Raw genomic sequence first — 11,274 nt, 5'->3', positions numbered from 1 at the left:
AGGCCGTTTCCAAGCAGAAAGCCACATGTAAGGGAAATTCAGCCTCCCACCTGATCCATGGGTCTCACTGATGTCTGTGGCAATGCCTTGTGGTTGAAAGTATGATTACAGAGGCAGAGGAATGGGCTTTTATCCCCTGCAGAGAGCACCCGCAGAGCTCATAGTGCAGTGCTCTGCACCCAACAGCACCACAGGCAGGAGGGATGCAGCATGTCTACAACACCAGCTCGGATTACTGATTGCAGGAGAGGGACTCACCCCACTGACAGACAGAGCTAATCAGGCAAAGGAGACTGCATTCCAGTGTGAGCAGCTACGGGGGGAGAGAAGATCTGAAGCAAATGTTTCAAAACTGCCAGAGAGAGGCAGACATTTCATTCCCATCACTACCAAATGGGGAAAGGCAACAAATTGCACTGCAGAACCTGTCTGGGAGCTGAGTGCTGCAGATGCAGAGAGATGCTGCTCCGCATCCACGCTGCTCGGTGCAAAGAACCCCAAGCATGGTTCTGTCAGCAGGGTCCCATAAAAGCCAACTCTTGGTAAGCACAGGTCTGCTGTAGGGCCAGGAGCACACTGAGCTGTTGTAGGGGAACTTCTGTGTATCACACAGGATGCTCACTGTCCCTTCTGATGGCTTTGTTCCTCTCTTCCCATGCACACTGAGCCATCGCTGCCTCATTTCCTATTCCTGTATTCCCAGAGCTCCTGCCCTAAATCCTGAAGCCACACCACAGCATCACAAAGCAGCAAACTCCAGCTATTCCCCTGTGAATCTGCACCTCCAGGGCTCTTGTTGTTTGGGGACCAGCTGGGATTTCCTTTGCTTTGTGTCTTTCACTCATTAGTGGATGCTCGCTCTTTTCTGTGGCGACAGCAGCAGGCGGAGGAGAGCTGCTCTGCGGGCACATGCACTGTTATGGCTGTTTGTTCCACAGGGGCTGCACTTGGTCTGATGTACAATTGTTTGGTCACAGTCATTAGATCCAAATTTGTCATCAGTTAAAACTACCTTTCAGGACTCGGTGCAAACACAGCGGCACCAGAACCACTGTTTTTTTCTTGATGAACCCACAAGGAAACCCAAAACATCCTCTGTCTCTTCCAATGAAGCCAAGGAGAATATTTTCAGATTAAGGTAATGTTTCAGAAACCACCCCACCAGGAAGGTAAGTCACCATCTGCAATCAATTACGACGGGGGCTATGGCTGGGCTTCAAGAGTATGTCTTATCAAATAAGTTGCAATACCACAAAATACAGGAAGATTAAATAAGAGAGAGCGAAGTCGAGAAGGAATGCACTCAAGGAACAGAGTAGATTCTAAAGGCAGAGGTTTCTCAGTTCTTACATCCTCCATATTTCTGCAGCTCAGCAGCATTTATCCCTGAAACCCAGACAGAAGCAGTTCGTTCTTTCTATAATTCCTTTCCTTGAGTCTTCCCAGGGCTGCATCTGCCTTTTTTCTACATCAGTAGCCTCACATCCTGAATTATCCTGGCATTTATTAGTACTTATCTAAGCACTTCCCTCCTCTGTTGTGTCATTGCCAAATAACGCTTTCTCAAACAGAACCAAAATCTCTGTTCTTGTCCTACACTGAATGAGCCTCCATTCACACTACCAGGTTTCATCCCATCCAGTTTGCTCCTGTTCTTAAGGTGATCGTGGTCTTCCTGGATGATCTTTTGATTCTCTTTGTGTTGACCACACCTGGTTGTGTATCATCACAAATTCCACTCGCACACCACTGCCTTCAGAGCCAAAAACCATTCATGCAAACACCACACATGACCTCCTCTGGGGGAACTCCCAGCCTCCCATTGAGTGCTGCTCTTTGTTTTCTCCTTCACTGGGACTATTCACACACAGGTGTTGCACCAACCCATTGCTTCTGAAGCTTAACTAATAATATCTCACGTGGCACAGTTTCACAAGCTCAAGTGAACTTCAGATGACTGATCCCCTACATTTCTTCTATCCCTTGAATGATTTTTTTTAAAAAATCAAATAAAGATATTAAATTAGTTTTTGTAACCTGCCTTTGGTAAATCCGAGTTGTGTTTGCTTTCAGGATTTAATTATTCTTTCATTTAAACTTTCCTCTGAAGTTCTGAATAGCACCTCTGAGGTCAGATTGAGAGGCCTGAATCTGACAGGGTAATTTTCCTCGCCTCACTTCCATCCCTCCCCCATAAGAAAGGAAATACAGGTATTACGTCCACTATAATCTAATCCTGTGGAACGACATGTAACCTGATAGATTTATTAAAGACCTTTTCCTCTGGACTTGCGGCTTAATCGGCTCAGCAGTGCAGTGTTGGAATGGAGATCTCCCAGGCTTTGTCACCCAGTGCGTTGCCTCCACCAGCTTCTGCCTTTCACTACTGACCCAGTCACGTTCTGTCCCTATGAACTCCTCACCACAAGTCACCCTTTCCCTAACATTCACCACACCACTGTTAGAGAGGTAACACATTCATTCGCACAGCTCCTGCTTAGACTCTTTAATCCCTGCGTCTTCCGCTGCCTTCACCTTCCTGGATGCCACAGCCCTCACAATTCTTTCCTTGTTTCCATATCATTTTCCTTTGCATGACCTAACTGAGCCCAGTTTTGGCTGGTTTCCATTTTATTGCTGTCTTTTCTGTCCAACAGGATGAAGTCTCCTCTCTTCCTGATGCCTTCACCTTCTCCTTCTCCTCCATCCCCACTCCAAAGCAACTTACCAAGTTTTATCTCAGACCTTTTCCTATCAATTCTCTCTTTGCTACAAACATGAGTCACAATTTTTCACTTTGGAAAATAGAGAGGAGAGGAAAAGGAAAGATTTCAAATCCCCTCCACAAAGAGTCCTTGAGCTTCTTGGTGCATCCACTCTTTCCTTTCCATTGAATTTCACAGTAATAGTGTTGATCAAGGGTTATTTCCAATGGTTCTCTGCAAGGTCTTCATGCTTGCTAAAATCAGCTCTGGAAGGATGTCAACTCTTCTCGTCCCATTGTGGTTGGTGACAAAAGCCACGCTATGAAATCTGGAGACACGTGGGCTCCCTCTGGCAGACATGCTGGCTTTGGTGTACCCTTGTGACAGTACCCATCACAGAGGGCTGTGTTCCGTGTTGGGGTCTCCAGCTGGGCTCCAACACACTCCTGCAGACCTTTTATTGTCTTTCTTTTCATACGCAGATCTTCATCAAATCTTAGTTCTGCTTTTACCTATGCCACAATCTTCCCACTGTTAGGGCTCAGCGATGCCCCAAAGGCGTCACCATATTTCTGTCCCACTGAACAACACAATACCTGTACTGCAGCAGTGACTGCTAACCCACCCATCTTTTCTAGACTTCTATTGCACAGACACAGCCCTTATGCACAGGAACAGCATATGAGGCCTTCGTTCCGCCAAAACGCTGTCAAACAGGTGGCTTCTAAACAAAGGCAAAAATGTATAAACCTCATCAGTCATCACTGCGGGCCCCAAGAAAAAGCAGTGCCCTTTCAGAGGTCCCCCTGCCCCAGCCCCTAACCTCCCCCTCCAGAGCTGACCTCCATTTCAGTGCACACCATTCCTTGTACTCCAATGGCAATTCATCAGCCGGGTTCGAATGGCTGTGTTTTCAGTCTATAAATCACCAGGCCAGACATCTGCCCTGCTTTCAAAGGAGTTTTGTTCTTCTTGTTGGCTACCGCAAACTTTTAGGTGCTTGGAGGCCAGGAGCAGCCTTGTAACCCCCCCTCCCAAGCAACTTTCCTTCATTTAAAATGCAAAAGACGGCTTCATAGAGAGAGCCCAGATGATGATAAAGCACTATTGTTTGTGCCTCTATGGGCCCAGGCTCCAAACGTGATGTTTGTGGATCATTCTGAGAAGTGGGGAGACACAGAGACAAAGCTGTGTGTCACTGCGTGCTGCAGGCCACCTCCCTGGGCCTCATGACAGCCCTTACATACGCTGAATGAGAAGTGTTAGGTGTCCTCCAGCAACCCACAATGCAGGGGAAGCAAGCTGCCATCAGAAAGGAGCCATCAAAGGCGGCACGCGGCCTTGCCCTTGGGTCAGGCAGCGAGGCATGAGGTGCCGGGCACAGCTGTATCAAAGGGACTGCCACCTCCGCAGCGTCGGCACTGCTGCTTGATCTGCTGCAGCACTGAGAGGGACAGCAGTGGGCAGCCACAGATGGATCTGTGCTGATAAAAGGGCAGATCCCAGCTCTGGGCCTGGGGAAGGCAGTGTGTGCTGCCAGGCGCAGGCCAGAGCTCACAGAGGAGGGGTTCTGGGAGCTTTGTTCTGCTCATTTAACACAGCCTCCTGCTCACTCCCTTTTAAAATGATTCCTTCTTTTTTCCTCACCCCCATGTCCATGTTTCCTTTCTTTACGCTCTCGGAGGATCCGAAACTTCTCCTACACTAACACTGTCCTGTGACAAAAACACAGTGCAGGAAGCACTACGGGACCTGAGCAAGAAATCAAAACACAATAAATGATTAAAAAATAAAATTCAGCTCAATAGCTCATCGCCATGCAAACAGAATCAAGTGAGCATACACCTTGGCAAGGGCTCGCTTGTCTTCTGTACAGCATCCAGGGAAGCAGCCAAGGGTTGAAAGCTGTTACAAGTTATTGGCAATAGGGAAAATAGGAAGTGAAGGGAGATGACAAGCTTAAACCTTCCATATTTTGTAAGTTGAAAGAAAAAGATGGGATCAGAGCTGAAAAATAACGTGCAAGAATTCACACAGTGGTTTCCCAGTAATAGATGGGAGAGCAGCGGGACCACACAGCTCATAAACCCCTGTGGAAGTGCTGGACTTTAGCATCCCTCCTTTCTTCCAGAGCAGGAAATGATCATTCAGGCCTCGGAGTCTGAGATGTGAGAAGAACTGGAGGCAGCTGCCTCCTGCAGTAGCCATAGCAGCACAGTTCTGGACCTGGAGGACTTTCACCCCAGCAGGGAAAGCAAAGACTAAGCAAAACCATACACTCAGGCTGCCTGTTCTGCCTCTTGGAAAAGCACCCCGCCACAGAGCAACAGGAAAAATCACATTCATTTCCACAGAGATTTTATCACCTCAGTCTTGGCATGGGAGAGGCATCTCCGCCCAGCTGTGAGCAAGCGAGCGCATTTTGCTGGCTTTTTTTATGTAATCAGAACAAATTCCTTGGAGATGAGTCACAGGGTTTCGGGGGGTGTCCGGGGAGATGTCAAGATGGCCTCAAGTAGAACTCAGTGACACACCTCGCCATGCGACCCATCCCCTGCGGGCACTGGGCAAGGGAAGGAGATCGACGGATGTTTCCGGGAGGATCTCCAAAGCCACACACGTGTGGCATCTCCAGATCCGGCATGCTGTTGTGTTTACATTTCCTCTGTGAAGACAGTGATGGTTTCAGGGTGGAGCTGGAGTGCTTCCCTGCAGCTGCTCCTGAGACTTAAACACTGAAGATTGCTAAGTAGTTGGGGCTGAAGGAGCCAGCCGGTCAGGTTATGGGATGGGGTTGTGCTTCAGGAGCCAGCTAGGGCTGTGACTGCCCTCTTCTCAAGAAGCTGTAGGTATTCAGTCCATCAGAGAGCCCAAACGCCTGCCATCTCCACCTTTATTTAACACTTTCAGCTTCCCCAGAGTCTGGGATGAACCAGACTCAGATACAGTTCTGGAGGTCCAAAGGTAATACTGAGGAAAATGCTATGGAGACCGATGGGCCTTTGGGTATAGGAGCAGATGGACCAGATGAACGCCTTGGTGGAGCCTGGCTCTGGGTCAGACTCATTTCACTTGTACTGATGGCAAGGTTTGGCACGAGGTGCCAACAAGGTCAACCTCCAGATTTGCAAACCGCACGCAGGGCTGTCTCTGAGCAAAGCGTGCAGAGCGTGTCCAGCCTGGAGTGGGGCAAATCTGCATTTGTGAGTTATCTGAGGACAACTGCGGAAGACAACTCAGCTATCATGCCCTTCACCTTTCAACTTCACCCTCAGGTGACTAACAATTACCAGCTACCATTAATATTAAATGGGAGAGAAAGAAATACAATCTTCTTCCTGCTCTTCACATTCCACAATATCGCAAACAATTTATCATATAGGGAGGGGCAGGGGCAGGAGAAACATTAATTATTGATACTTGGGAACAGATGGCTTTTCTTGTACCAGGACAGCGAAATATAAGAGGAGACTGTGGGTGAGCATGTGAGGATTAGATGGGCAGACACAGATCAGATAACCAGCCTTCACGTGGAACAGGAACCTTCCTCCTAGAACCAGCCCTGCAGAGCTCTCATCAACAGCCTTGGCTGTAGAAACAAACCTGCTGACATCTGAATTAGTGAGGCTTCACCAGAACCTTTCAACGCTCCCTCACCTCCATACAGAACATCTAGGGCATGACGACTGATAGCTTCCAGACAGCAGAGCCCAGTCAAACCCAGCACAGGCTGGTCTCTCTAGGAGACCCTACTGGTTGCATTTCACATGTTCACCCCCATCTACTGTGCTGTGCCGTGCTGAGACCACATACTGTGTTCAAGAGTGACTCCCTCCTGTCTTGTCTTCCCACTGGCTTCTGCTTCTTGCTCAGGGTGCTGGCCTCAAGAATCAAAGATCCAAGCAGCATGCACGTATGTGTGACAGGGCTCAGGATCCCATGCACACTCACATCAGCAGGAACTCAGTGCCACAGGGGGTGGCAGGGAAGGGGCAGAGGAACAGGAAGCTCACCCACAGCAGAGCTTCTTGTACTTCTTTCTCACTGCAGACTGCTCTCAGTGGTGCTTCTTGACTTTTCCCTCTAAGAGCTTTTCTGCTCCCTGCTGATGTCTGTCAGCTTGTGACGCAAGGGGGTGGGTGAGTGTAAGGGTAACACAGGGTGCCACAGCCCCCTCATTCCCTCCAGCATGCTGTAGGTTGTGTGTTACTTGCATCAGTGGCTCCCAGGTGAGGCCCTTGAGCATTTTAACTCTTCCCTTGCAGAGGAGCAGAGATGTCATCCAAGTCCTTTTCCCAGCGAGCCACGCAAAGAGCAAGAGCAAGACTTGTCAGCTCCCTCTCTGACATCAGGGACACCTTCCAGGCTGCAAAACAGGCTTGGCACAGGACACGGGCTGTGAGTGCCCCCATGTTCAAGAGCTGACCATGGGACTTAATAGCCTCCTTAAGATACAGGAAGAACAACTGAGGAAGAGAGATTTAGCACAAGGGTCCTCCTTACAGTCCTCCTTACAGTGGGCATAAGCAAATTGCCCAGCAAGGAGTCAGAACTGCACAAGTCAACATGATACCTCCCCTATCACTGCAACAGTGATATTCCTCAGATATTGCTGGCTCCAGGATTTCACAAGATGCCATCTCTGTATGTACTGACTCAACACTGTTCTCCTCTTTGGATGTACCCCTTAAATCTCACAAATGAACTCTTGCTCAGCCAAGACAGATTAGATCTATGCCTATTCCATAGAGCAAGGCAGACCTTCATGCTCCCTCTATAGGTGCAGAAGATAACTCAGGATCACAGTGTCCAGTTTCTTAATATATATGGGGATCTCTTACAGTCTTTTCTCAACTCAGTTTGTTCCAAAGCCTCACTGCTACCATAATGAGATACAATCTTCTAATTTCTCAAGCTGACTAGGCACTGATTGCTAATTCCTCCCAGTGAGCCTAAAGTTATGCAGCCTGCAGTCTGTGAGAGCCCCAAGACATGTACAGCCTTATGAACTAGAAAAATACAACTTCCAGGTTTCCCTTCTGACCTGGATCAATGTGGATCACAGTGGTTGAGGTGAACAAATATAAGTGCCTGGGCATAGCAACTGTCAATGAACAACACAAGCATTCCCTCCCTCTGAGCATATTCCCCTTCTTGACTGCATAATGCAGAGTAAGACTGAGCAAGTTCCTCTTATCTAGGAGACAGCGAAGATGAGGAAGCAATTTTAGAAAGACCCGTGCAACACGTGTGCTGGGAACAATGGGGCTCAACTAAAAGAATCTGCAAACTTTCCCAGTATGAAAGGTGCTGAGGCCAGTACCAAAGTTTGCTCTAGTTCAGCACAGGAAATGGTCATATCTGAAATACTGCTGTATTATAACAACACGTGAGCTTCTGTTCCTCTAAAAGCACTACATCTCACTAGGACAGCACCAGCAAATGCTTCTAAGGTAGAGCTGGCATTAAGGAGCAGCCTCCATGTGATTACACTAGCTAAATGCTGCTTCAGTCAGCTGAGAGCCAGCACAAGCTGATCTCACCTCCCCCACATTTCACAAGGGCTGAGCAAGGGATCATCTAGCAAAAGAAGCCTGTGGATTAGAGAGCAATACAATGGATCACAAAGCTGTAACAGGTCACATCTTAACCCCTGAGCAGATTTGTTCCCTTTCCTCCTATCTGAGATAACATTTATAGAATTTTTTCCTTGCCACTCTGAGAATAATAGAGTGGCTTAGGTTGGAGGAGACATTGAAGATGATCTAATTCCAACTTCCTGCCGTGGGCTGGTTGCCATCCACCAGATCGGGCTGCTCAAGATCCCATCCAACCCAGCCCTGAGCAGCTCCAGGGATGGGGCACTCACAGCTTTCTGGGCAAAGAAGATGGAATCACATTATACACACATTCCAGAGAACTTTTCCCAGTAGAAATAACTGTTTTAAACACACACTGTGCTGGGAGAATGTCTAGAATTTCATGGCCAATTGCCTGGTTGGAGCTGTCTTTTGACCAGCACAGGAAAGCTGTCAGTCAACATCACCATCCCAGCTGGGCTGTGGAGTAGGGGTGGTTGCGAGCTTAGAAGGAAGACATGCTTGGAGGGAGCTTCCTACCTCTTTGATGGCAGACATCTTGATGTTCTCATAGTAGTGCAGCGGCGCATTGGGTGAACTCATGTCATAGCCAAACCCAGCGACTGCCACCTCATCACAGTTGTGGAGTGCCATGGTTATTGCTACACTTCCCAAGGTGGGGATGTTCTGAGAGGAGAGAAAACAGGAATGGAAGCCATTAGCAAGTTGTCATTTCTGTTGTCAAAGATTTCCTTTTATTGTCTCTGCTCAAAAGATACAGCTACTAAGCACAAAATACAGAATGGAGTGTTTGGCTACATCTGCACACAAGTTGCTCAGTGCCAGCCTGCAGTCAACAGCCTCTCAGCTTGCAAAGAAAATCCAGTGTTGGCCAGCTTCCTGCAAAGCATCTAGCACAAAAGCAGTGGCTCTGGTTTGGGACTCCAAGACCTGAGTCTCCAGGGAAGAAGGACAAATATAAATGGTTGGATTCCCAGAAGCCATTCTAAGAGGGCTGCTAGCACCCTGAGGTAACGCCAGCTTCAAACCTCCCCATTTCATCTGGCTCCTACAGTGCCATTGGATGGCTGCAGCTGCTCTTGTGAGCTCAGATGATCGTGACAGTGGTGATGGATGAGCATTTCCAGTGTTGAACACTAGCTCACAGACATTTCTAACTCCCCTTTAACCAGATCACTCCATTGAGCTAGCTTTACCCCAGGGGCTAGGGAGAGGCTGAGAAATCCACCCACATATCTTATCTTCATTTGTAGATTCATCCACCACCACTGTATCAAAATTATCACGAACACAGAAGACGTGCTCAGACAGTCACTGGGGGTGACAGCCTTTCAGCTGAGATGCAAAAACCAAATGTGTGCTTACACCTTGCAGGTAAAAGAGATTTCCCAGTACCAGTGAGCAATGCCATTGCATTTCACCCAGTGTTCATAGAACTCTGGGGATGGACACGCTTTGAGTTCCTGCCTCTCACTCAAAGGAACCAGCTTTAAGCAGCACACTCCTGTGCTCTCATCTGACTGTCTGACCATGTCCTGAGACTGGTGTCTTCCAAGCAAAGAACTCCATCCATATCCCAACAGAGATGAGCAGAGCTGGGAGGACAACCTCTGTGTGCACTATAGTACACTGAAATTACATTAATCTGAAAACTAGTGTGCAAAAACCCCTCATGTTTAAATAAACGATCATTAAATTCACATGTTTGCAGTGCAACTGTAGATGTGCACTTCTGAACTGAAAAGACTTCAGGGTCAGTTCTAGATGTCAGGAAGAAAAGACAGAGCCATTTTGCTGTTTGACATCAATCGATATTGACCCACTTCTACCACAAACAATATTGGGTTTATTTCAGTTGCTTTAGTTAATTGTTAATTCCCTGGTGGTCATAAAATCTCAAGGATAGGTGTTTTTTTTAAATAAAAGGAAATAGTTGAATGGACGAGGATAGGAAAAGTCCATTGAATTTCAGAGTGCACAAGAATATCCTGCCTTCCTAGGCCTGGCAACTCAAATGCAGACACTGTCAGCTTTATGTTTTACTTAGGAGATGACATTCAGATGTCGCTTGAATTGCATCAGCTGATATGTGGATGTGCCACAAAACTGCTTCCCCTGCGCGGAGCTGTAGTTACAGTGTCCAAAACACAGCAAAGAAATGGTTATGTTTTTGAGAACGGGTCATTGTTGGGGAATACGATGGCGCTGACACCACCCACACTTACACTGGGCCCATTCCCACGGTACAGCTCTGGGGACACTCAGGGTCTTTGCCTGGAGGGAATTTTACTGGCCAAGTTAACACGCAAGAGCTAACTTTCTAATGTGAGTCTCGCAAACCACAGAGAATTAATCATACTACCCAACCTTACGGGAGAACTGCCAAACCACCACGACTTTCTCTCAAGCATAGTCTTATTTCTATCCAGGGAACAGCTGATAACACAAATCACAAGTGAACTTTCCCTTTGCTCACCAAATACCTGTTTTGCTTTATTCTATGTATTAATCGTCCAATGGCTTTTATGGGAACACAGGAGATAATTTTTAAGTGTTTCTGGTCTTTAATAGTTCACAACATCCCAGTATCACAGTATTGCTCGCTCCTCTTTGTAGGACTATTAAAATACCACAGACATCCTTAACCACCATAACTGCAGCAAATCTATCTGGTCTGGGTCATACACCATCAGAAGTTCAAATCATGCCCATAGCAAAATAATTTTGCGTTGCCCTATAATCACATTCAGAAACTGATGATCTGATGGCAGCTTTTAATTGGGCTACAGCTTATCTGTGTTAATGTTACAGTGGTACAGCCTGGTACACACGTTCCCCTTGAAGGCCAAGATCTGTCCATCACTCTCTCAGTGCTGAGATGCAGCTTCACGCGCTGCTCCTTGCAGTCAGATCCCTGAGGGCTACAGAGGACCACCTAGAAAATTCTGCCTAAATTATTATCCCTGCTA

General features: G+C 47.5%; 1 protein-coding gene across 6 annotated transcripts in view; it reads right to left on the bottom strand.

Annotated features, from left to right (window-relative positions):
* ST3GAL3 (ST3 beta-galactoside alpha-2,3-sialyltransferase 3) overlaps window positions 1-11,274 on the bottom strand; it is a 138,748-nt gene that overhangs the window by 4,407 nt on the left and 123,067 nt on the right. For all 6 annotated transcript variants that reach the window (XM_085512326.1, XM_015870384.3, XM_015870386.3 and 3 more), the window contains one exon: window positions 8,825-8,971. In XM_085512326.1, coding sequence (XP_085368452.1) covers window positions 8,825-8,971 — 147 coding nt within the window. The remainder of the gene's footprint in view (window positions 1-8,824; window positions 8,972-11,274) is intronic.

Source organism: Coturnix japonica, chromosome 11, assembly GCF_054131305.1.
Source record: "Coturnix japonica strain WE chromosome 11, WE-NBRP24, whole genome shotgun sequence".
Classification (NCBI taxonomy): Eukaryota; Metazoa; Chordata; class Aves; order Galliformes; family Phasianidae; genus Coturnix; species Coturnix japonica.
The sequence above is the reverse complement of the archived record's forward strand: the minus strand, read 5'-3'. Positions and strand labels throughout refer to the sequence as shown.